The 27,596-nt window shown below is 46.2% G+C and overlaps 1 protein-coding gene across 1 annotated transcript in view; it reads right to left on the bottom strand.

The window, feature by feature from the left end:
- The window catches only part of LOC120051119 (transcriptional activator GLI3-like), a 129,219-nt gene that overhangs the window by 84,260 nt on the left and 17,363 nt on the right, over positions 1-27,596 (bottom strand). The window contains exon 2 of the mRNA XM_038997791.1: positions 20,005-20,178. Within this exon, the coding sequence (XP_038853719.1) occupies positions 20,005-20,137 (133 nt within the window). The 5' untranslated portion in view covers positions 20,138-20,178. The remainder of the gene's footprint in view (positions 1-20,004; positions 20,179-27,596) is intronic.

The raw sequence follows: 27,596 nt of genomic DNA on the forward strand, positions 1-27,596 counted from the left end.
CATGCAGCTAACACCGTCTATGAACTCTTTCTGGAGACAAAATACTTTGGTAATTATTCCCAAAGATATTATTACACTACGTTCCTGTGTCTGTCTTTGGCTTCTTCCCCTTTTCCCCATTTGGGTGTCTGTCTGTCTTTCTTTCTCTCCCTCCCTCCCTCCCCCTCCCTCTCTCTTTCCCTCTCAGTGAACTCCAGCCCTACTCACTTATGTCTCGGAGAGGTCAAGCAGCTAATATTTAAATCAAACTATTGTCACTCCAACATTCCTCTCCCCTCCACGTCACCATGGTGAACTGTCATTCTGCCATATACCACCTTGAATGGGTTCATTATTTCAGTGTATACCACCTTAAATGGGCTCATTATTTCAGTGTATACCACCTTAAATGGGTTCATTATTTCAGTGTATACCACCTTAAATGGGCTCATTATTTCAGTGTATACCACCTTAAATGGGTTCATTATTTCAGGATATACCACCTTAAATGGGTTCATTATTTCAGTGTATACTACCTTAAATGGGTTCATTATTTCAGTGTATACCACCTTAAATGGGTTCATTATTTCAGTGTATACCACCTTAAATGGGTTCATTATTTCAGTGAATACCACCTTAAATGGGTTCATTATTTCAGTGAATACCACCTGTAATGAGTAATTATTTCAATGTATACCACCTTTAATGGGTTCATTATTTCAGTGTATACCACCTTTCATGGGTTCCATATTTCAGTGTATGCCACCTTTAATGGGTACATTATTTCAGTGCATACTACCTAAAATGGGTTCATTATTTCAGTGTATACCACTTGAAAAGGTTAAACAAATACTGGGCAGCAGAAGGTCAAGAACTAAAACTTGAATGGTGAGACTGAAATAGGAGGGATCCCCCAAGACTCAGTCCTATCCCCATTTCTATTTTTTATCCCGGTCACATGTCATCCAACCTAAACGGCTCGAAAACTTGGTTATATTTTACTTGACTATACTTGAACTTCATAGGTGCAGTTTACTGATAATGATTATAATATGTATTTTTTGGTCTAATGTATGTCCAATGGTGTTTCATAGTGTATTGCGTTGGATAGCTGGAGGCTTTATAGTCAGTGTTCTCATCCATTGTGGCTGTGCAGCGTACTCTGCCTCTGATGTGGAGGACTCAGGTGTCTGCAAACACTTTGAAAAGCCTGAACTTCAGGAGCACCTCTCCAACCCTGAACACCATCAGCCTCAAACAGATCCTCTTGGCTTTTTCTCTTTCTTCCCTCCCTCATTTTTCATTCCTCTTTTATTCCCTCCCTTTTTCCCATGGTTGCCCCCATCCCGTCCTCCTCTCCTCCACCGGTTCACAAGTCCATTCACCCACAACACAAAGCAGGAGGCCGGTCCTCGGTGGACCAAGGGGAAGCATGCCTCACACACAAAAAAAGGGGAAAAAAGACCTATCCCGGACTCTCTATGGTGATTGAATTTCTTAACATCTTTTCAAAAACTGCTTAAATGCCTGCAGGCGAGAGGAAGAAACAAGCTAATGGTGGATGGGGAGCGCTGAACAAATTTCAGAGCCCTTTCCTGCTCGCGTTTGAGGTTGAAAGCGAGCTCCTGCCTTTCAAGTTTCAAAGTCCTCCTTCCTCCCGCAGTGTCACTGAAGGATTTGAAAAGAAGGTAATTGTGCTCACTGCAGTCCTGATCAGAGTGCACGCCCGGCTCCAGTATTTCAGGAGTTCTCTGCCACTATAATGGAGCCTATGCTCTCTCCATCCTCTCTCCCTGGCATTCTCTCTCCTCTCCTCTCCTCCTCTCTTCTCTCCTATCCATTTCTCTCTATCGACTCTCTCTCTCTCTATCCACCTTATCTTTTTCCCCCCCTCTCTCTCTCATTCTTTCTTTTTCCTATCTCACTTTCTCTCAGTGTCTCTTTCTCACTCTCACTCTCTATCTCTCTTTCTCGCCCAGCCAGCCGCTCATTAAATTCTAATGCCCAGGTTTTTCCCCTTTTTATGTTGGGGCCTTCCATTGTAAAAGGCTTCTCTGGATACCTTCAGAGAAAGCCCCATGCTTGAGCAGGGGAGGAGAGGGCCTTTAATGGAAGGGGGAAAAGGAGGAGGGAACGAATACAACAAATGACAAAATGAAAAATATAAAAGAGATAATGAGGAATGGAGTGGAGCCAACTCCTTAGAGGGGGGGGAAAGAGGCCGAGAGAGAGAGATAGAGAGAGTTGGGCCCTGGGACAAGGGAGCTGAAGTTAAGGGTGCCTGGCTGATTCAAAGTAATGAGAGGGAGCGAAGACAAAAAGCCTCTGCTTCGGAGGGAGTTGGTGTTTCTCAAAGGCAGCCGTTGTGTAGAACAAGGGTCGGAGTGCCAATCTGCTCCTGCCTCTCAGACATTTGATTTGGTACTCTACAGCCAACACCATGTAGGAGTCTCCGCTGCCTTAAGCTACGACATGTGTTTCAGTCAGAGGAACACAAAGGGGCATTTTCATCAGTCTTGCACATTCTACCCCCGAACTGGCTTTGTTGTGCGAAACCTTTACCATCGAGGAGGTGTCGTTTGCCTCTGAACAAGCGCCAGCGACACAACAACCATTCTCCTCCACCTGCGAAAATGTGCAAGCCGTGTTGTCTGTGGCACGGTGATGGGGTTTGGCTGAGGAACCCGACAAAGGGGGGAAAAGATGAGAAGCGGAGTGGAGGAAAACACAAAACACTTCTTCAAAGCTCCTCTCCTCCTGTGCGATAATCTCTCTTTCCGTCTTCTTTCTTTCTCTTGCAAATCAACTCCCGCGAAAAAGAATGAAGACTGCCCAATTAAACAATGAGAGGGAGGCAAAAATTTCAGCGGCTGGCTAGAGTTTAATAAGAGCGTAGCAGCTACCTCTCCAAGCGGCTTAGGAAGAGCTCGCTGTACATGGCACCTGCGCTATAGAGAGAGGGAATCACTCACGATTAGCAGCGCAGGCTGAAAGAAGAGACAGAGAGAGAACCTTCAAACTCCACCAAGAGGAGGATTCGCAAACACAACAAGAGAAGAGAACGGGGAAGATTAGTGCAATTGTGTGGGGTATTTTTCTGATCAACTTTTTGGCTGCCGGTCCCATAGGATGCAGGTTTTGCCAGAATGTTTTCTTTTAGCCACCGCTGAGGGAGCTTCAGTGGTATCTCCCACAACAGAGTTCAGTTGTGTATTGTGTTGAAGGTGACTGAGTCTTAATGGAGGTTCTTCCCAATGTCTGTTTACAGTGACATGGAGACGTGTCAAGAAACTCTTTGCGGAACGTCACGACACTAGCACAACATCTCAGAGGATCCTGTGTGCTTAACCTCACAAGTCACGATCTGTGGCATCTTGGACAATCAACTATTGGCCATCTTCCCATTTATCAATCACCAACACAAAAGCTGTGGAATTACATGATTTGGATACGATTTATTTTCAGGAGAACAAGCGAGAAAAGTAGACCGTTACCAATCTATAAAATGTAAATAAAAAAGCACTAAAAAGTTAGCTGTTGCGCAACATGCCAGAATTCACTGTCGGTAACTTTCAGCCCTTGTCTTATTTCCCCTCTGCAGAGTGGTCCCATAGTGGCGCATTATGTAAATACAGCTGCTGTGAGTGATGCTTAGAGTAATTGCAGTGAGAAGCGGTGGGCAGGTCGGGAAGATTCCTGATTTCCCCCACAGCTCGACTGCTGCTCTCCTCGATATTCATCTAGGCTAATTTCGACGGCTCCCACGTCTCAATTTGGCTCGGCGGCACACCGCCCCCTCCCCTCGGCATCCCCAGACCACATCTCCCCGGCCCGGAGTCCCACACCCCTCACTCCGCCGCTGGGGCTCTGCTGGGACCCTACCAGGGGCCCCTGGCTCTCAGTCCCAGCCCATAGCCTAAAGGGGAGAGGAATCAAAATAAATCTAGGCTTCTTCCCCCCCTTCCCTTGTCTCTCTGCTCTCCCTGCTCACCTCAAATCAGCCTCACAGCAGGGCCGTGCCTAACCCCCACTCCAATCCCTACTGACTACCTTTCATACATCAGGGGCCGGATGCAAGCCATCCGTAGGGCTAGAACCACTCTCTACAACCCCCCCCCCCCCCCCCCCCCCCCAGCCTATTTCATCAGGAGCACATTGTGAAGGAGCAGAGCTACACTGGTCAAAGAGCTGCATGCACTGGCTAAAAAGAACAGTGATGAGTTGGGGCCATGCCTTTTTGAATTTTTAAGAATTTCACTCAAAGGGCACCTTGACTCATATACTCTTTTAAGAATCCAACCGAGGAGATGCATTTGCTCAGTGCTCGAAACCAGTGCTCAGTGCTCGAAACCACAAACGCAATAACGAAGTCTGACCAGCATTGGCATTGCTTCATATTCAATTAACATCAGCATCCGACAACCTTGTCTGTTATCCTTATTGACCTCCTGTCTTCCACCACAATATAATATGATTGTGATACCGTACAGCTATGACAGAAGTGTGACTGGACTGGACGGGCTGGATGGGCTGCTAACTGGGTCTGTTAGGGTAGAGCGTGGATTCAGGCATGGCTCCCAGCCCACCAGGCCGGACTAGGCCAGCTTTCCACTGGGCCGGAGCATTGGAATCCCACTTCTGACGCCACTGTGATCCGGACGGGGCCTGTGGCACTCAGATTAGGAGGCGCTCGCCAAGAGAACATGGACACCCAGCCAAAGCAAGGAGGTGGGGAAGTGCCAACCAACAGTTAGAGCGAAATAAAAAACAGTTACAGTGAATTAGATCCAAATGTCACTGTGGTGAATTCTCACCTAACAAGACAGAATTATTATAAGACATAATACATTTATCTCACTATAGTTTCTACAAACTTTATGAAGAGTTTTTTTCATGGCTGCCTCTCAGAGCTGCTTTTCTAACACATTGCGATGGATGATGTGTGTGTGTGTGTGTGTGTGTGTGTGTGTGTGTGTGTGTGTGTGTGTGTGTGTGTGTGTGTGTGTGTGTGTGTGTGTGTGTGTGTGTGTGTGTGTGTGTGTGTGTGTGTGTGTGAATAGATGCGAGGCGATCAGGCAGAGCAGGCTCCATTAAGACAGTTAGCCAGTGCTTACTAGTCAGAGGGATAATTAGACACTTCAAAGGCACCTGCCCACTGCCGTCCCAGAGGGGGATAGAATCGCCCGCATCCTCCCTCCCCCTCCCTCCCCCTGCCCCATTTAAAAGCATGTTAACTCCTATCTGAGGCTAGCAGGCTAATTTAACTTTTGACATTTGATATCTGAGGAATGAGAGGGATCAGCCGTTTAGCTGGAACCGGATTACCTCCCTCATCCCCCCCCCCCCCCTCTCCCCTTCGGTCCTCTGCCGCCCTCCTCCCCCACATCCTACCCCCTCCCACACCCTCTCTCTCTCTCTGTCAGGCCGGGTGGATGGTGGATTCATTAATTTGCCCGCTGCTAAGCAGTTTATCAATGACTGGTAAATGTCTCAGGCTCTGAGTGGAACATCCATCGCTTGGTTCTTCTCCCTGTCCCTCTCTCCCTCTCCCCAGCTCAGTGGCCATGGTGATTAGGGTTCTTCTGATGTTAAATCCAATGTATGGATCAGTCCACTGCCCTGGCCGGTACTCACTTAGTTAGCTGTTGATCTATTCTGGCTGTAACTACCTGCTTAACAGCTCAACCAACAGTGTAGAGGTCGAATCAAAGTGTTTGAAGTACATTCAGCAATTTCTATAGAGACATGGCAGTTTTGTAATAGTTTCCAGTAGCCATTTTTTGCGCTTTCAGGCATAATTTTGCGAAATGAAAATAAATTCTACACACAAATGACCTCTCACACCCAGTAACCATTCCAGGGAACCAATCAGGTGCGAGCTTCGCTGACCTCTGACCTGCCATGTGGAGGAGAGGTGTTAAGAGTTAATTCAAGGCTGTAACCTCTCATTGGTTGTGGTCTTGACGCTCTCTGTTCAATGTCTACATTACAGGTTGAATCAGGGGCTTTGTGCGAGTGTGACGGATTTGGGTTAAACGCACAACATGCCCGAGCTCCTTTGATGCGGCAGCTGTTAACGCTTACCATTTCTCACCCGCCGCATTCAGACATACGGGCTCTTTTTACAGGGAGAGCATGAGAATCAGAATTCCAAACTACATGCCAAACGTCATAAAAATAACACGACCAAACAGATTTCTGTACCGCTTGCCCAAAGCCATAAACACAACCCTACCCGGCAATCAGGGGCTCTGAACACTCTGAACACATCCAGTCACCTGATGTCAGAAAAAAAACTGGGGGAAAAAAAACCCGCTTCAAGGTAAATCGACATTCTCTACCTTGACACGATAATCATTTGAAAGTCATCCGTTGATTTACCATGCCGTTTTTCCTCACTTTTCCTGACAGCTCAAGACTTGCTTCTTCCCGTCAAAGTCCCCTCGTCGACCAATCACGGGCAACAATGAATCCTTTTACAAAGATATCAGTCTTCATTTACTCTACACAACCCTCATTATAGAGCAGATTTGGATAACTTCTGCCACCAACTGCAGTTCATTTTCCCCCTCCTGTGATCTAGGGGTCGTTCCATGTCATTTCAGCAAGTCATGACACCCACCACCTCAGATGGTTCTGAACTTGTTTCTGTAGTTAGAAACGGAGAAATGTAGCTAATTGATTGCACCCTAATTGGCCATTTTAATTTATAGGATACTGTAGTAGCTAACATCCGATATGGACCAAACTTTTTTGTAACAGTGAGTAAGACATCAAAATAAATGGTTTTCGAGCTTCATATGGATTTTGGATGCAATCAATTAGCTTAAATTTAGCTTATGCTCAAATTATATTTCAACAAAATCATGTTGCAGGAATGCCATTCTTATCTGTTTCCAACAACAGAAACTATTTCAGAATAATCTGAAGTGGTGGGTGTCGAGTTCCTCTTTCTTCAGCTTTTTGAGGTGGAACAACCCCGAGGAGGGAGTGACCACTCCGTAAACAGCACGTAATTCAGCCCCCCAAAACACCTAGGTGAAGCGCGGACCCCATCATTACACTGTCGCAGGCAGCCATAGAAGCCGTAGAGATTAAAGGATCAGACTCAACCACAGTCTGGAGCTGAGGAAAGGTGGGAGGTGGAGAAGGTGGCTAGAGGAAAAAAAGCACAATCTCTCTCCCTATGATTAGATAGACAACTTAGTCAAAGCCAGGCCACCATGCTAGAGACGGAGAATGAGAGAGATTTTTCTTTGTAAAGCTTCGACAATTACTAAATGTTGTAAGGTTTGTCTTGGAAGCTCGCTCCCGCAATCATCCAAAACTGATGGAGTCACACACAATAGGGTCCATAGCTGGGCTTATGAAAGGATAAGAGTAGGTAAACAAGGAAACAAGACTATTCTAATCATAGAGAGAGAGAGAGAGAGAGAGAGAGAGAGAGAGAGAGAGAGAGAGAGAGCAATGAAAGAGTTAGAGGAGTGCAGAGAGGAGAAGGGAGAGGTTAAGGTCAGGGGCTGAAATGATGCATTGTGGGAAAGGAAGTGCTCTTGGGCACATTTCTACGTGAAAGCTAGATGTGCTCTCACTCCATCCTTATTCCTCTCCTCCATCAACCTCAATCACTATCCCTCATTTCTCAGATTTGTCTTCTACTTCTCTGTCACTTTCTTATCACTACTTGTTCTATCACTCTCTCCCCCTTCTCCCTAATACTTTCCTCTCTCTCTCTCTCTCTCTCTCTCTCTCTCTCTCTCTCTCTCTCTCTCTCTCTCTCTCCATGTCATACTCATTCTCAATGTCATACTCTCCATGTTCCTCTGCCCTTTCTCTCTCTCCCTCCCTCCCTCCCTCTCTTTCTGGGAGTATTGCCTCCTGTTGCTGTCCCTTCTCAGTAATGAGATTTACTCCTCTGTGACCTATCCTGTCACTCCGGCCTGTGGAATCCTCCTCCTCCTCCTTGCCATCGCCCCAGAGATGTTTCTGCCATCAAACTCCCATCCTCTTTAATCAACCTATTAAATTCCCATTAATCCCAACATTCCACACACACACAGCTGGGATGACCGACCGACACATTGCACTTATCCGTTTTTCCCCCTAAGGAAAACAGCTTTGTCTTGAGCTCTGTTATGGTTTACATGATCATGACTTGAACACACAGAGGGAATAATCACAGTGTAACATGGTGGGAAAGGACTATTGGGACGTTTGGACGTAAATGTACTTTACATAATGTACAAACACTGTAAGGATAGGAGCTCCTCATTAGGCTAGATGGTTTTGAAACTTTTGCAAACTGTACATACTGTCCTATACGTATTGTATTGTACACCCCTAGATATTTTCTCCCCCATCCCATCTCCTTCCTCTCTTCCCGCCCTTCTTCTCTCCATCCCCTCTTCTCTCTCCACCTCCTTTCTCCCTCCTCTCCCTCCCTTCCTCCCTCCTTCCTCCCCCTCTCCTCCCTCTTTCTCTATCTGAGGCCGGTAGGGTTGAGGCAGCCCTATGCCGTAGCCCCATGCTGAGCTGGTCTAGAGCCAGACCAGAACAAAGAACCCATTGAGCCAGCGGTGCTGCCAGGGCTGGGAAAACGTGGTCCATCTCTCATCTCTTCCTCTACTCGGGTCTGACAGCACCACAGATGAAGTCATGAGGTCGCCAAACAGTTAATAAGCAGAGGAGGCCCATCCTCCTTCAGCTGCCCCCGGAGAGAGAGAAAGAGTGTGTGTGTGTGTGTGTGTGTGTGTGTGTGTGTGTGTGTGTGTGTGTGTGTGTGTGTGTGTGTGTGTGTGTGTGTGTGTGTGTGTGTGTGTGTGTGTGTGTGCGACCTCATGGAAAAACCACATGAATTTCACGTGTTCACATGTGATGTCATCTGTTCACATGTGATCTTATTTGACGTTAATGTGATAACATGTGACAACATGATACTACACGTGTGAAAACATGATCTGGTGTGAAATAAATGTGACAACATGGGTATGCAAAAATTCAACATGTGATACCATGAAACTACACGTGACAACATTTTAATGTTTTTCAGGTGAAAGTAGAAATTTGATTTACAAATATTTGCGATACAAATTCCACATGTGAATCTGCAATTCATATGTGAGGTCAAAACATGTTATTCTCCTAACAGGTAAAAAGGTGGTGTTAACATGTGAACTCTACAGTATATTGAATACGTGTGAACATATGGCCTCACGTGTCTCTTTTGTTTTCAAATGTGAACATTTCAGCTCAACATGTGCAAATAGTTTTGTGATCACACGTGGAAATCCACATGTGAAACGTCATGTGAAATATCATCACATGTGAAGTGTTCTCCAAAAAATTTACATTTTTTTCACACATGAAATCATGTGGTTTTTCCATAAGGATGTGTGTATCTGCCTGTGTAATTACTTGCATGTGTGAATTAATGACTGTGTGCTTTACTGTACACACCATGTACTGTAGATAATATTAAATCATCTATTAACTTCTGACACCTAATAACGTTTCATTCCAGATTGTGTTCAATTACTCTGTAAAGGTCATTGTTAAAACATAATGCCATCTAGTGACAGTTGCTCCAGTAGTTTTCTGCTTGACTCCAGTGATAGGGGCGTATGTCCCCCTTTCTCTCTGTCTGACGCGAGACACGTCTCCCCTGGACTGGAGCTGTCGCTGCGAGGCCCAAACTCTCAACATCATTAGGCTCACAGCTTCAGGTGAGGCACAGAGAAAGAGAGAAAAAGAGAGAGAGAGAGCGATGGGGGAGGGAGCGGACAGAAAAGTAGGCCTCAGATACAATCTCTCTCTGTGTGTGTGTGTGTGTGTGTGTGTGTGTGTGTGTGTGTGTGTGTGTGTGTGTGTGTGTGTGTGTGTGTGTGTGTGTGTGTGTGTGTGTGTGTGTGTGTGTGTGTGTGTGTGTGTGTGCCTCAGTGCGCGCTTGCATGCTTGCTCCCATTACAGCATATTTATCTCAATAACATTGAATAGGCACGGCCCTTTAACATGCCTTTAGAGGGCCGTTCAGTTGTCAGTGGCCCAGGGCATTGGATTGGCTTGTGTTAGGACCGAGGGGGAGGAGATGGCAAGAGACAGCTATGGCATTGATTAACATGAGAAGGGCCTTGCTCAAGTTCAAACTGCCCGCCCTTCTGTTGTAAGCAACAGCCGTGAGTTCAGTTCTCCCAGACAGTCAGACGTTTCTTCTTCTCTTTTCCAACCCCCCCCTGTCTTCGCTACACATCTGAGTTCAATTCTCCGCGTGCCCCTCCTTTTTTGAAAATCACTCCATCACCTCTTCTCTCCATTCCTCTCCTTCCTGGGTTCCACCGCCTTCCAACAGGCACATCCAAAACTTGAAACGACCTGAGCGTGGAGCTCGTTCCAACATGGATGTCGTTACTTGGTATTTCTTGGAACTGGCTGCCAATCGCGGCAGTTGTCTTCACACTTGAAAACCTGAGCTATTTACGAGGGCCCTGGGAGGGTGCGCACACAGCCGACGAGAGAGTGGGAAGAAAAGACGCTTCTCAACCTCCTCTGCTTCTAATCAATCACCAGAAATCACTGCCATGGTTTTACTTTCTTTGATCCTGGCTCCTTTTTCGCACTGCGAGGGGAGAGAGTGGGGGCGGAGAGGGGGAGGAAGAGGAGGAGAGGGGGAGACGGGGGAGGCAGGGGGTCGGGGAGGTCAGAGGGGAGAGATTACAGGGTTTAGGGTGCAAACTAGCACATGGTGCCCCCTTCCCTCCCCCTCTACCCTTCAACCCTGAAACCTAAGATCACGTCTTGATTCATTTTCATGCATCTTGATCCGGGGTAAAAGGACAAGTTTTACATACAGATGTTTTTGAAAACAAATTCCAACTTATACACACATATGCACTCAATCATACATATACCAGCACACACTCTGGACAACAGACAAGTCATTCACAGACACAAAAACACTGTCTCGCCAAAGTTCACATACAGCATAACACACCCTCTCCCTGAAACACAATACTTTTTTACATTTTTTAAAATTTATTTAACCTTTATTTAAATAGGCAAGCCAGTTAAGAACAAATTCTTATTTACAATGATGGCCTAACCCGGCCAAACCCTAACCTGTACGACGCTGGGCCAATTGTGCGCCGCCCTATGGGACTCCCAATCACGGCCGATTGTGATACAGCCTGGGATCGAACCAGGGTCTGTAGTGATGCCTCTAGCACTGAGATGCAGTGCCTTAGACCGCTGTGCCATATTAAATGGTTCACACACACACACACACACACACACACACACACACACACACACACACACACACACACACACACACACACACACACACACACACACACACACACACACACACACACACACATTAGTTACTGTCTCTCTCCAAGTCTCACATCCCCCTCTATCTCTCTCATCCAGCAGAGGTAAGCAGGCGCGAGCAAGGGAACAAGAAAAAGAATGAGAGAAAAGAAAGAAAGAGTGAAGAGGGACATGGAGCAATACATTCTGCTGGCAGGGTCAGGACACTTCTGCTTTGTTCCTCTCCGTAGGAGGGAGGTCACTGATGCCTACCGACAAATGGACAGAGTGGCAGAATAATCAACTACTGTTTTCCTACTTTACTACTTTATGTCTTTACGAGGCCCCTGACTGTCTTTCCGTCCGCCCGCCCGCTCGTCTGTCTGTCTCGCTCTCTAAACTACACAGACAATCTAGGTAGAAAGTTGCTCTTAACAACATGTCTAGGATCAGATTACCCTACTTCCTTTCCTAACCATAACCGTTGAAGGGACAGAATATCTGACCCAGTGTCAGTAGTTAGGGGGAGACTGCTATCCACCTCCTCCGACCTCCTGCACAGACAGGCCAGGCTGATCCCCCTCTGTGAGTATTGAGGATGTTCATTGGTTAAGGTTCATGCTCCTGACCTTGTTGACCCCTGACTTCATAGGCCTTCACGGCTTTCACCATTTCACTGAAAAGGACCCCAGGAGCTCCATTGACAGTATTTTAAAGGTTCATACAAACTATACTAACAGATTATACTGCAATATAATACTACCGGCTGAATTTATAAAATGACCAATACCAAATGTGTTTGCTTCCACTCCCTTTTCGGTAGACATATGAAAGAAGGTGACCCATATTGAACGACTTCACTACATGATGCCAACACCAGAATCTTGAGAAACACCAAGCCCCAGCAAACACTCCTGCCAGATCCCCGCAAGACAGTGGGCATAAGAGAGGTTGGAAAAACACCTCCACCTCCCCCTAACCCCTGAGGGCCAGAAAGAGAGAGAAAGTATAGCGATTCAGATTCTGCATGCTACAGTTGAGTACTGCTAAAGGCAGTGCGAGAGGCTATGTCGAAGCAGTGGAGTTTCTTCCCAGTCCAGAGGTGGATGGATGCTGGATGGATCAGTGTGATTCCTCCACTGTGGTTCCTGCAGGCAGACATGCAGGCAGGGGGAGGCCAGGCTGGGTTGAGGTTGTCGGGCAGGGCCTGGGCTAGCTAAGGGCCCCTCCGCCCTGACGAGCAGCGGGGCCGCCCTAATCCTGCGCCTCAGGCCCCCGTGAGGCGTCCCTGCCAAAGCCCGTCGCCCCGCTGCTGCAGGAAATTGCCTTCAGTGCAGAGGTCCATGAAACGGCTAACTCACAAGTGGAGTCCACAGCATACTGCACAACTGTGTGTGTGTGTGTGTGTGTGTGTGTGTGTGTGTGTGTGTGTGTGTGTGTGTGTGTGTGTGTGTGTGTGTGTGTGTGTGTGTGTGTGTGTGTGTGTGTGTGTGTGTAGGGCCACATTGACTTTCTGTTCATATCTCTGTATCTAACAACCGCTCTCACTCTTACCATCGTATTGTGTCATTATACTGTTTATCTCAAACACTGTGAACGTGAATAACGTAAAGTGGTCATTGCTTCTGCGCGTGTGTGCGCGTGCATGTGTTTGTCTGTGTGTGTGTGACTCAGAGCCTAGAAGCCACCTTTCGTCCGTGGCATGGGGTGGGTTTGTCAGAGGGGGTCTCTCCCGCCTCCTCCATTGTGCTGTTTGTCCCTTATCCCTCTATCAGGCCTCTATCAGACCACCTCTCATTAACCCCCGGCTGGCTGGCTGGCTGGCTGAGAGAGTGTGAGGAGGGACCCACCTCCCTGCTTTTTACCACAAGAGCCACAGGGGCCTCACTACACCACTATACTTACATGTATACAGCCCACACTAGCACACTCACAGTCAAATCTACTATTACCACAAGCAGACTACAAGTCTACAAGCATAATTCATGCAATCGCAGCCCCAACCATAGACATACTGTAAATCAACAATATCTAGAAGATTTTCTCACAAGAAATGGCGACGCCACTACCATACCAGAGCTACCAGCCAGAAAGACTTGTACAAGCTGGCACTAAATGCTGAAATAAATTATGATTACACAGGCCTATTTTCATATCACCAACAAATCTCCTCCACCCCACTTCTCTCTCTGATATCGTCCATATTTTTCAAAGCCACTCATAAAATCTCCATTTCTTTGTTAACAAAAAAATCTGACTTTTGGTTAGTAAAGAGAGAGAAAAGGTGGAATGAAAAGCAGAGAGTGGTGATGGTGGCAATGTTCATGTGTGTGTGTGTGTGTGTGCGTGCGTGCGTGCGTGCGTGCGTGTGTGTGTGTGTGAAGGAGGGAGTAAAGAGGCAGGAGGACAGTGGAGAAACAGTTGATTATGAGTCCCATTAAGTGATCAATGATTTCATTAATAAGATGGATCGCGTGGCTGTCATCCCGCTGACAGGGGTGCTGAGGGATCATCTGCTCCCCACGCTCCATTTTCCCCAACGCATCGAATACCAGCCCCCCCCCCCCCCCCCCCCCCCCCCCCTCTCCTCTCCCTCCTTCTCTCCCTCCTCCCTGGCCCTCCATCCCTCCAATATTTCCAGACACACGGAAAGCAACGGAAAAGGGATGGGAGCAGAGTTGGGGGGGGGGGGGGGGGGGGGGGGGGGGGGGTTGTGTTGATGGGGGTGAGGAGGTGGGGAGGGAATGATGGAGGAAGGGGGGTGAGGCAGGCAGTGGAAGAAAAGTGAAAATCCATTTTGAAACCCATTTTCAATTAGGGTCCACAAGCTGTTATCACAGGTGTCGCAGAATGGGGGCCCCGTAAGTGAAAATGTCTCCTATCCGTTTCTGAAATGAAACCTTATCTGGGCAGCACAAAGATGGCCAGGGACAGCGTATCTGTAAATGACTTTCCATCCCCGCTGTTAACCGGGAACTTTATTTCTGTCAGATGACATCCCCCTTCTATTTACCGTTGATCATTTAAATGGCTCCCTAAAAAGAAGGTGGCCCCTTACTCTTTCTCCTCTATCTCTCCCCTCTCTCTCTGTATCTCTCCCTCTCCTCTCCTTCCCTCTTTCTTTTTTTTTTTTTTTATATATATATTTTTAAAATTTTATCCCATTTTCTCCCCAATTTTTGTGGTATCCAATCGCTAGTAATTACTATCTTGTCTCATCGCTACAACTCCCGTACGGGCTCGGGAGAGACGAAGGTCGAAAGCCATGCGTCCTCCGAAGCACAACCCAACCAAGCCGCACTGCTTCTTAACACAGCGCGCCTCCAACCCGGAAGCCAGCCGCACCAATGTGTCGGAGGAAACACCGTGTACCTGGCCCCCTTGGTTAGCGAGCACTGCGCCCGGCCCGCCACAGGAGTCGCTGGAGCGCGATGAGACAAGGATATCCCTACCGGCCAAACCCTCCCTAACCCGGACGAAGCTATGCCAATTGTGCGTCGCCCCACGGACCTCCCGGTCGCGGCCGGCTGCGACAGAGCCTGGGCGCGAACCCAGAGACTCTGGTGGCGCAGTTAGCACTGCAATGCAGTGCCCTAGACCACTGCGCCACCCGGGAGGCCCCTCCTTCCCTCTTTCAGAAGGTTTTTTTATATTTTCAAAGCAGTCAACAGCTCCTTTTCTCTCCGAAACACTTTTGCCACGCTCTTCGTTTGGGTTAGGGATATCACTGGTAACCTACTACACATAAGCAGAAAATTCCTTGCCCTTCAAGGCTTAACTTTTGGGCCTCTGAGACTCCTGCTCCTGCCCTTCCAAGCGTGACCGTTTAAAGGTCTCCAGTCCTTCCTTCATAAACCATTAGGTTCACAGACACCCTGCTACTTTAGGCCATGCATTCCACTACAATTTCCTAAACTAGCTCGCTAACTCAAACCCTCCCCTCTCACTCCAATTTTTCTTCTAAAAAATGTCTCTAATTTTTTATCTCTACTTCCCCTCTCTCACTCACTCTTTCCCTCTCTTCTAGCCTTCTCTTTCTCTCTCTCTCTCAATCCTCTTTGTCCCTCGCTTCCCTCGCTTTCCCTAATTCAGCAGCGTCCATAGCAAAAAAAGTCCAACGGACCAACCAACCAGAAACTTTTTTCCCCTCTCTCTCTCTCTTCAATCAATAGGCCTTCCCCTCCCTTCTTCCCTCCCTTCGTTTTACTTTTTTTTATTATCAAATTATCCCATGACGACAGGATTTATTCAGCCAAAGAGCATGGACATCTTTTTTTGGAGGGACCAGGGAAGCAACAAAAGAATCAGGAGACTTTGTGGTCCACCTGCCTGGAGAATGATGAGGGTGGGGGGGGGGGGTCTCCCCCATGCCTCCTCCCTGCCCTCCTAAATAACACCAATCACAGCATTGTTGTGGCCCAGTCGGTCCTTTTGAGCTGTCAGGCCAGGGGAGCGGGCGAGGACATGAATGGCACACAGGATGAAGCCACCATTTAGCCAACCATGTGGGAAAGCTAGCTACAGCTAGCTCCCCCTCCGATACTCCATTACAGCACCAAGCAAGCTCTCTCAACTCAGACAAAACTTACAGAGAAGAAGAGGAAGAGAGATCAGAAGTGAGAGGAGTGCACGTCGACAGAAAAGAGAGGGTAGTAGGATATTTATTTTTAAAGTGAGAGATAACAAAGGAGCGAAAGAAAGGAAGAAAGACAGAGAAAGGACAAAAAGGAAGAAACAAAAGTTTTGCCAATTTTTTATTTCCACTGCTCAGATTTTTATTAAGTTAGGAAACTCCCCAGGACATATGTACACACACTGTCACATACTGTAAGTGTATAACTACACTAAGCCCTAGGGTTTTGACTGAATATAAGTACTGTATTTTTATCATAATTACAAACCACAACTAATTTACTTGTGTTATCTACTGAATATAAAAATAAAAACTTTCTAATCTTTAGAAAGAAAAAAAGTTGTATCTTTCCTCTTTGTTCTTTGTGTTCTGGAATTAGATTCGGGAGAGTGGATAGTAACGTCATTTCAAATGAAAATTGGAGTCTTCTAATCAAATTATAACCTCCAGGTCTTGCCAACATTTGAATCAATTAAGTCCAAAACAGCTTTGACTCAAAGCCTATCAGGCAAGGTTTTCCAATAACTTATTTCCATATGCTTTAATCACAAACAAAACCAAAGCACTCAATCATGTTGTAATTGTATTGCAAAAGAAAACACTTCAGAGATGCCTAAAGCTAAACAGCCCATAAGTCCACCAATAACTGCCCCTTTTCACTTTTCACCTTTTCAGTTCTAATAGCATGCTGTGGCGGAGGGGTGTCCTACAGGGTTTCCCCTGCGTGGGTTCAGGGGCCACTACTCCTCTGCAGCATGACAGGGGAAATATTTGCCTGGGCCTTCCTGAGAAGAGCTAGCCACTGGGGTTCCACAGCTGCTCACAATTACCTTTTGTTTGTATGGGGAGCGGGGACAGGGGGGCTACAGGGGTTAAAGTTGACGGGGTGTAAGGTTACACCTGATAAGAGGTTATAAGTTCTGGGGCCACTTGGGGAATGTGCTGTCATTATAACCTGCACAAAGAATGTATAAGCTATCTTACGATTCTCAGAGATATGGATCTAGAAGAGTCTCTCTCTTCTCTCTCTCTCTCTCTCTCTCTCTCTCTCTCTCTCTCTCTCTCTCTCTCTCTCTCTCTCTCTCTCTCTCTCTCTCTCTCTCTCTCTCTCTCTCTCTCTCTCTCTCTCTCTCTCTCTCTCTCTCTCTCTCTCTCTCTCTCTCTCTCTCTCTCTCTCTCTCTCTCTCTCTCTCTCTCTCTCTCTCTCTCTCTCTCTCTCTCTCTCTCTCTCTCTCTCTCTCTTCTCTCTCTCTCTCTCATATATATAAGCCCAGCTATGGACCCGATTGTGTGTAACTCCATCAGTTTGGGATGATTGCGAGCTTCCAAGACAAACCTTACAACATTTAGTAATTGTCGAAGCTTTACAAAGAAAAATCTGCAATCACCAGAGCCAAATTACATCCATGCTTTTTCCACACCATAAAACTTTTTTTCCCTCTTTCCCCCCTTTAATTAATAAAATAGTGTTGGCCATCTGGGAATGAGTAAGAGAGGGAGAGAGTTCCCAAGATGCATCAGGATGTATTCCCCATTACACACCACCCCACCCCGCTCAACTTCCTGCTATAACTGGCATATGGAGAGAGTGAGAGAAAGAGAGTGAGAGAGAGAGTGTGAGAGAGAGAGTGAGAGAGAGAGAGAGAAAGAAAGAGAGAGAGAGAGAGAGAGAGAGAGAGAGAGAGAGAGAGAGAGAGAGAGAGAGAGAGAGAGAGAGAGAGAGGCAGACCCTCGGAGTCATTAACCCTCTCCTGGGGTGTTTGAAGTCTCCCGCCACGGACCTGGAAAGATAACATTTCACATCCTACAACTCAGACGGAAACCAAGGGTGACAGAGTGCTCTCTCTCTCTTTCTCCACGGACACCCCTAACTCTACTCCACCCTCCACCCCCCCCCCCGAACCCTTCCAATCCTCGATCCCCCCCAACCCCCCCCCCCCATCAAAAAAACTTCACTCTTACAGCTCAGGCTAATGAGCACAGCTGCAACTTAAGTCATGGTCATTTCTTCTCTGGGTTTGTTATGACTTGTGTCTGGCAGTCCCAGTCACTCCTGGAGAAAAAGTTATCTTGTTATCTAATATTCTTCATTTCTGCAGCTGTGTCGTGAGTGAACGATGAAAATGTGAGTGAGTGAATGAGTCCACAGTCAAAATCTACCTCTCTTTTGGTGTGTCTTCAAGATGTTGCATACAATGCCTTCGGAAACTATTCAGACCCATTGACTTTTTCCACATTTTGTTACGTTATAGCCTTATTCTAAAATTGCTTAAATAAATAAAAATCCTTAGCAATCTACGCACAATACCCCATAATGACAAAGCAAAAACTGGTTGTTAGAATTTTTTGCAAATTTATTAAAAATAAAAAACAGAAATACCTTAATACCTTAGTATTCAGACCCTTTGCTACAAGACACAAAATTGAGGTCAGGTGCATCCTGTTTCCATTAATCATCCTTGAGATGTTTTTACAACTTGATTGGAGTCCACTTGTGGTAAATTCAATTGATTGGACATGATTTGGAAAGGCACACACCTGTCTACATAAGGTCCGACAGTTGACAGTGCATGTCAGCGCAAAAACCATGCCATGAGGTCAAAGAAATTGTCCGTAGAGCTCTGAGACAGGATTGTGTCGAGACACAGATCTGGGGAAGGGTACCATACCATTTCTGCAGCATTGAAGGTCCCCAAGAACACAGTGGCCTCCATCATTCTTAAATGGAAGAAGTATGGAACCCCCAAGAATCTTCCTAGAGCTGGCCGCCGGGCCAAACAGAGCAATCGGGGTAGAAGGGCCTTGGTCAGGGAGGTGACCAAGAATCAGATGGTCACTCTGACAGAGCTCTACAGTTGATCTGTGGAGATGAGAGAACCTTCCAGAAGGACCACCATCTCTGCAGCACTCCACCAATCAGGCCTTTATGGTAGAGTGGCCAGACGGAAGCCACTCCTCAGTAAAAGGCATATGACAGCGCACTTGGAGTTTGCCAAAAGGCACCTAAAGACTCTCAGACCATGAGAAACAAGATTCACTTCGTCTGATGAAACCAAGATTGAACTTTTTGGCCTGAATGACAAATGTCACGTCTGGAGGAAACCTGGCACCAGGGTACAGTAGTGGCAGCATCATGTTGTGGGGATGTTTTTCAGCTGCAGGGACTGGGAGACTAGTCAGGATTGAGGGAAAGATGAACTGAGCAAAGTACAGAGAGATCCTTGATGAATACCTGCTCCAGAGCGCTCAGGACCTCACACTGGGGTGAAGGTTCACCTTCCAACAGGACAGCGACAGCCAAGACAACACAGGAGTGGCTTCGGGGCCAAGTCTCTGAATGTCCTTGAGTGGCCCAGCCAGAGCCTGGACTTGAAACCCGATCGAACATCTCTGGAGAGACCTGAAAATAGCTGTGCAGCGAAGCTCCCCATCTAACCTAACAGAGCTAGAGAGGATCTGCAGAGAAGAATGGGAGAAACTCCCCAAATACAGGTGTGCCAAGCTTGTAGCATCATACCCAATAAGACTCGGGGCTGTAATCACTGCCAAAGGTGCTTCAAGAAAGTACTGAGTAAAGGGTCTGAATACTTATGCAAATGTAATATTTCAGTATTGCAAAAATGTCTAAAAAACTGTTTTTGCTTTGTCATTATGGGGTATTGTGTGTATATTGATGAGGAAAAAAACAATTTCATCAATTTTAGAATAAGGCTGTAACCTAACAAAATGTGGAAAAAGTCAAGGGGTCTGATTACTTTTTGAAGGCACTGTATGTTGCATATGAACTCAACCTCTTACAGAAGAGCCTTGTTTTACACATGAGTATGACTGATAGGCATTCAGAAAACATTTGTATGAGCATGATCCACTCATGGCTTGCATTCCACCACAAACATCATTCTAAATGAAGAAACACCCATATTTCAACTTCATGACCAAAACATTCAACTCATTGTAACTCCCTGTTTGGAGCGGAGACAAAACGACAAATAGACAGGAGAGAGATAGAAGGAACCAGCGAGGAAGAGAACAAGAGAGAGGATCAAAGCGGGTAAGGAAGGAGGGATTAAGGTAAGTTAGACTCTTACCGTTTGACGTAGTGCTAGAGGCCACAGCCTTCTCGCTGATGTCGGTGCGTGCCGACGAGCCCTTGGTCGCCACGATGGTCTCCACCCTCTTCTTCTTCTCAGCTGCAGAACTGGCCTGGGACTGGGTTTCCATGACGACTGTTCATTCCTCAGCACGTCATGGAGACAGGACACCTGGGGAAGGGGGTGACAGAGAGAGAGGACAGGTAAGTACCCCAACCAAGAGGAGACCAATGATGTAGCGTCCTATTATAGTACATCATTAGTACACACCATCGCATCACAGACTTTCCCAACATTCTCTCCAGATACACTGGTCTCTCTGAGTGAGGATGGCCCAGTACAGTAAGTATCTATCATAGTTTTTTTTTTTTATTAAAAAATACATGTTTTTGTTGTTGCTTTGTTTTAAGCTTCAAACCATTGTTAAACAACCAATGTTTAAACAAGATAAAAAAAATGGAATTGCTCAAAAAGTTGATGATGTCACACTCTCGCTCAACAATAGAGCTGCAACAGTACGCCTCCACCTCTTGAGAAACTAACTGTGTTGAATTAAAGGCATGACATCTAAAAGCTTTGAAAAGAAAACAATCACATGGTACTGACATTCATGTTTGCTGACCTCTGACCTCTATACCATCAGGAAGTCCTCCCAGCCAATCCCAATTCATCCCCAGCCACAGCGAAGGCTATGGGTCAATCCACCAGCTCAGCTCCACTGTGTTTATTTTCCCTCATAATTGTTATGTTTGATCTTCCCACTGCCCTCTCAACGCACCCAACGGCCTTATAGTATTCTGATAACCTTCCCCAAATTTCCAGGTTTTACACAAATCCTGGAATAAGCGGAAAATCTGGGAATCCTTCAACTGGAATTTTGGTCCTTTTTCAACCCTACAAACAGGACAGCGAGCTAACTTCTCGTCTTACCCAACTGTGACAAAGTAAACTTCCAGTAACCAAGGGAATTAAGTTCTATATGTTTTATTTCAAAGTAAATTAGTTAAAGAAGTTGCTGTACAATAAGTTTTAGGTTATATCTTAGAGTACATGGAAGTGAAGGTTGTGGATAGGTACGTACTGAGAATTCCTCCTCTTTCAGAGAGAAAGAAGTGACTAACCTTCAGGGGATACTACAGAGAAACATTCACAACCCCAAAAATGAAGACTTGTCTGGGGGTCCTTTTGGGAATAATATGCTGCCAGGCAATTTCTCCTTCTCTCGAAGAATAAACTTTGTTTTGGTTAATTCTGTCTCTCCATTTTAAAGAGGAGTTCAGCCAACAGTCTATAGTAGCACATCGTCTTAGTTCAAAACCTCGACTTGGGTCAAGTCTTCCCTGAATCTTAGCCATGGAGACAGTAACCCAACATGGTGCTAAACCACTTAAAACATGGGATCGTTTAAATCCACTGCAAGCCCTTCTTTTCAGGGGCGTCATGCACCCCAGAAATCTGAGGGGGCACAAAGTACGTGAGAATGACGGGGGTGGTCTGGAGGGGGGGCTATAAGTTTGCATTTTAAAACACCTGAAACAGCTTTTTCCTGCAATCTAGAGCCATAATCATTATGTTTAATTCTATTTAAGTCTATTTTTCTGCATATCTAAGCATTCCTCTTGAACTGTCTCTATCCTCCTAACTGGTGGTTCTTTTTTTAAAGAAACAAAATATGCTTCTCTGCATCTCTTCAAAAATCTGGGTAAAATTTGATTGATAGCCTGAAATGGCTTCTTGGTAGCTAGTTATGAGGTTGGGAGATTGGGAACCTGTCTGGACTAGGTAAAGCCAGCTTTAAGTGGCTGGTATTGCAGATAGTTTTTTTGGTATGTTTTATTTTTTTCAATTCATTTTTTATGACAAATCTGCGGGGGCAAGAGCCCCTGTGCCCCCTATGGGCATGATGCCTCTGCTTCTTTTAGACCCTGAAACATGCCATAATTCATGGGTAATTGCTGGAAATATTTAGTCTATGCAACATTTTTCTTTCAAATAAAGACAAACATGCGTTTTGTTCATTTTTTCCCCCAACCCCCCTGAAAAAACTCCGTCTGTCGTTCATTCCTAACCGACAACAACATCTGTAAGCAATCGTGGCGTTACCACCAAAAAAAAACAGCCCAATTACTCCCCGACCAATCAAAACAGAATTAAACAAGAGCTCTTCCTCTAATCACTCCCACATGAATACATGTGTACCATGTCACTCCAGACCTCGTTTCACCCTTTCTACAACAGATCTCATCTCAAATCACTGGTATGTGTTTGATAGGATGAGTGTTTTAGTTTTGGGTTAGATTTAGAGCTTTTTTTTTATTTTTGGGAGAACAACAAGTGTGTGTGTGTGTGTGAGAGAGTTCCTGAGCTCGCCATCGATTTAGGTCCTGGGTCGAGAGAGACAGCAAGCCGCTCAACCCCTTTCAGCGGCCCGCAACCATAGAAACTCAAACGTGAGGCGCTCCTCGACTGACAGTCCATCTCAGGCAGAGGGGAGATCAGACAATAGAGCCCCTGAGTCAGGTTTTTTCAGCCCCCCTTTAAATTACACGCTACACCGTTCTGACGATTGAACTTCTTGCAAAAGCGAAGAAGAGAAAAAAGAAGAAAAGGGAGAAGGGAAAGAAACTCCTCCCATTATAGACTGACCCTTGGCATGCCCGTGCTTTTGCCGGTGTGTGCTTGTGTGCATGCGCTCCCTTCCTTGTTTGAGCCCTCAAACCTCTCTGCCTCCTCCCAGGTGAGTCAGAGGAGAGGAGGAGAAAAAGAGAGAAAGAAAAGGTTGGAAGACAGGAGGGAGGGGATGTTCAGATTCAGAAGGGGGAAATCTACTGGGGGAGGAGTGAGGGGTGAGGAGAAAGCAGGGGCATAAACATTCCATTGGTAGAGCAAATATTCACAGCTCCTGGCCACTCAAGCGTGGCTGACTGCCCTTTTGTGTTCCATGAGGCGGTCGGAGCGGTCCGTGGTTCCAGAGCAGCAATTAAAAGCAGGACCTTTTCACCCATAATCCCTCTGACCTGGACGCCACTGCTACATCCAATCACCCCGTCCTGCAGGTGTTCGTCTCTGTCCGTCTCTTTCTCTCCTTCTTTCTGTTTTTCTTGAAAACCTCTCTTTTTCTACTTCTCGGTACCTTTTATCAGTGTCTTCACACTCAAGCAATATAACTGATATCTGATTTTGAACACCTGAGTTGTGTTTTCTTACAGTACATGTGTTATCAGTGGTGCCCAGAGTTTTTCCTATGTCACCTGGCCGGGGAAAACTCTGGGCCCTAGTTATGACCTAATCTAGTTATAACCATTATCGTTACTGAGTAAGTCATAAGTATGTCACATTGTAAGTACATTGAGGATGCGCCGTTTCTGACGGTTCCAATCTAGGCCAGGAAATGATAATGATATTTTCTATCCCGAGGATTTCTCTCAGGGAGGCACATAATATTATACAGTACTTTTGAAAGTCATGATACTGTATGTTGTCATGTACTGTAGGGCATCTACCCTGAACCTTAGCTGTTAGAGAATACACACTAATCTACTTACATGTCAATACCCACTGGGCACAAATGTCAATTTAACATCTATTCCACATTGGTTGAACATAATTTCATTGAAATTCTGTGGAAAAAAATGTTGATTCAACCAGTGTGTGCCCAGTGGGTAGAAAATCAAATACTCCACCACGTTTGCATGAGACATCACAAAAATAACCAACATTTTACAGAGGCTGTATAATGTTCATTCTCTGTCTGTTTAACAGAAGGGTTTGGTCTTTGCATGCTCAGTAAGCACCTTACAAAAGATGGCATTATGAACCACGCATCGGTTGCAGTCGTTACCCAAAATAAATGTAAATTTCATATTAATGCTTATTCCTTGAAATGACTGTCCCACACTCAATTAGTGAAGGGAGAATGAAAGGGTGTATCTTTATTTGTGTGTCACCATAATCCTTTCGCACAGAAAGGGAGGCGATTAAACAGGTTTAAAATACCACAATTCAGACTGTTGGTTAGGAAAAAAACATTCTTATTTTATAAGCACATTAAGCAAATCAATTTAACATAAATTATACGCTGTGGTGACAAAGGCTCTGAGTTGAAAGTCATCTGCAAATGGCGCACATCAAAGTCAAACACCGAAATAAACTTTTGCCTTTGATCAAAAAAGAGAACCGGTGTTTTCTCTCCACACAGGGTTAAACAACAAGCCACAAACATTGCCTTTGAAAAATCCTTTAATTTTTGTAACTGCTTAAGGAGACCATTATCGAAGGAATCAAACTAGTCACAATCTATTGCTGTCCTGAATTTACATAGTATGGAAACTTATAGAAACTCAAATAATATTTGTGAGAAAAATGCTGAGGGTGTACTTCCAAATCGGGGGTGGGGGGAGCAGCCTGGTGCCGGGGGATCCCTGAGGGGGGGACTGGCAGTGCTGCAGCATTCATCATCATTACATCAGCGACCACCGAGATCCTTTTATCTGACGCTCATTGACAGTGCACAAACACACTACAGCACAGAGAGAGGGGGGAGCGGGAGACGGAGGAATAATGTAGGATAAATAGAGAGAGGGATGAACAGGGTTCAAGATGAGGGGAGAAAGAGAGAAAGAATGGAAAACGAGAGGAATATGAGAGAGGAAAAAAGTAACAAGCATCATTCCATCAATGGAGGAAAAGGTTCGATATGGAAAGAGTGAGGAGGTGCACGTGCATCAAATCAAATCAAATGTTATTTGTCACATACAACCGAATACAACAGGTGTAGGTAGACCTTACAGTGAAATGCTTACTTACAAGCCCTTAACCAACAATGCAGTTTTAAGAAAAATAAGTGTGAAGAAAGTATTTACTAAAATAAACTGAAGTAAAAAATAAATACAAAATTAAAAAAGAAGATAAAAGAAAAATAACAAATAATTAAAGAGCAACAACGAAATAACATTAGCGAGGCTATATTCAGTGGGTACCGGTACAGAGTCAATGTGCGGGGGCACAGGTTAGTCGAGGTAATATGTACATGTAGATAGAGGTAAAGTGACAGCAGCGTAAAAATGCAAATAGTTTGGGTAGCCATTTGATTAGCTGTTCAAGAGTCTTATGGCTTGGGGGTAGAAGCTGTTAAGAAGCCTTTTGGGCTTAGACTTGGCGCTCCGGTACCGCTTGCCGTGCAGTAGCAGAGAGAACAGTCTATGACTAGGGTGGCTGGAGTCTTTAGCAATTTTTAGGGCCTTCCTCTGACACGGTCTGGTATAGAGGCCCTGGATGACAGAAAGCTTGGCCCCAGTGATGTACTGGGCCGTACGCACTACACTCTGTAGCGCCTTGCGGTCGGAGGCCGAGCAGTTGCCATACCAAGCGGTGATGCAACCAATCAGGAGGCTCTCGATGGTGCAGCTGTACAACTTTTTGAGGATCTGAGGACCCATGCCAAATCTTTTCGGTCTCCTGAGGGGGAATAGGCGTTGTCGTGCCCTCTTCACGACTGTCTTGGAGTGTTTGGACCATGATAGTTCGTTGGTGATGTGTACACCAAGGAACTTGAAGCTCTCAACCTGCTCCACTACAGCCCCGTCGATGAGAATGGGGGTCGTGCTCTGCCCTCCTTTTCCTGTAGTCCACAATCATCTCCTTTGTCTTGATCACGTTGAGGGAGAGGTTGCTATCCTGGCCTCTCCCTCATCGTGAACAAGACAAAGGAGATGCATGCATGCGTGTGTGTGTGTGTGTGTGTGTGTGTGTGTGTGTGCGTGTGCGTGCGTGCGTGTGTGTGTTTGCACTTTGTGCAGCTATGCCAACAACATTAAGAGCTCAAGCACAGCTGGAATAACTAAAACACTGTGGGGTGAGGATGTAGTGGGTATAACCAGAAACCCTCTGCAAGGGGCCTGGGCCCCCATGTGCTTGCTTTGGAGAGGGATGGGGGGTTGGGGTTGAAGGATAGGGCCCTATAAAGGAGCACACAAAAACCAAGGACGCATCCCAAATGGCACCCTATTCCCTATTTAGTACACTACTTTCGACCAGGGTCCATAGGGCTCTGGTCAAAAGTAGTGCACTATATAAGGAATAGTGTGCCATTCGGGAGGCAAGCCCGAGAGAAACAGCTGAGAGGTGGAGCGGTTAGCAAACCTCAAGTGTGACCAAATGGTCGGAGGTTGGCGGTTCAATCCCCAGGTCAATCCCCATATCGAAGAGACTAGAGAGACGTTCACAATTACAAGCTCAATGGTGTCATTGAGTGAATGGCACATACTTAGGTCGCCATGCTGTGTGCAACACTGCACTGATGGGGATATGGGGATGCCCTTGGCCCTATGGGAGGGGAACGGGAAGAGGGATTCTCTGCTGGATGGAGGATTTGGGTGGTGGGTCCCATTCAAAAGGGATGAGACTTAACATTGTGCCCAGATGGCACTTAGTCTGGCCTACAGCTGATGGGGGATCGTCCCCTGAAGTAAGGCCATTTAGTAGCAATTAGTTACGCCTCACCACACACACACACACTCGCACACACACTTGCACACACACATGCCATTCAACTTGTTCAGTCTAGCCCTTTCTCACCCTTTTGTGTTCAGTGACATGGTCGGGCTGTTTAAACTCTAAGTCGTTCACACGTTTACATATTGTTCTATCAGAGTGGGCGACGCCACACCTTGACATCTGAACTGTTTGTGGGGCAATGAGTTCTAGATGAAGTGACTAATGAACAGGACCTGAAATGGAGGGGTGAAATAGCTATGATTCTCGTCTGTTACCCGTCAAAGAAGTCCGCAAACATCTACCCGTCTCCAACAGATACACCGCAAGAGGAATCATTTCAACAAAACTGGGGCTTTTTGTCCGAAGTATCAACTCCATACAGTTATTTGGGAGTGGGGAGGTGCGACTGCAAAGCACGTGTGAGAGAGGTTTGGTTTAAATGTTGTTGTCAAGGACAAACAGTGCAACAACGCAGCCCATCGGTGGCTTTCGGCGGAGCTAATGCGATTATGCTCGTCGAGTGCCTCCGTCTCCCAGACCTCTCTACTTAAGATGCTTTGGAGGACTGGCGAGGGACCGTGTGTCGTTTCACACAGCGACGCGCTGAGTGCATCTTACATTCCTGGGTAACAAACCCACACGATGTAATCTTAATGCTTACACGACGCCTCTTTTGCGCTTGCTACCCTGCAGATAAGGGGCAAATAAAGAGCCGGGCCACAATGGAAACCTCCGGCGTTCCTCTAGCGTTTCCCCGCTCCCCCAGCCCTCCGCCTATTAGCTTATTTATTTATTGTGCACTGTATTTGTTTGAGTCGCACTGGTGTACTAAGAGCAACTGGGACCCCAAAAGTCCCCAAGACTGAAACAATGGAAAAAGCAGTCAGCCCTTTTCCCTTGGTGGAACGGTTACGCGGTATCGGGTCGCTCTCTCTCTCTCTCTCTCCTCGCTTTTACTCTGACTCGATTCATTTCCCCCCACGATGCCACAGAGTCTCTGTTCAATACACTTTCTGCGACTTGGCATGAAAGAGGGAAAAGATGCTAGTTCGGGTATTTCGTTTCCAAGCAGAACCCAACAATTGCAAACTGAT

Source organism: Salvelinus namaycush, chromosome 7 (assembly GCF_016432855.1).
Source record: "Salvelinus namaycush isolate Seneca chromosome 7, SaNama_1.0, whole genome shotgun sequence".
In the NCBI taxonomy this organism is placed as follows: Eukaryota; Metazoa; Chordata; class Actinopteri; order Salmoniformes; family Salmonidae; genus Salvelinus; species Salvelinus namaycush.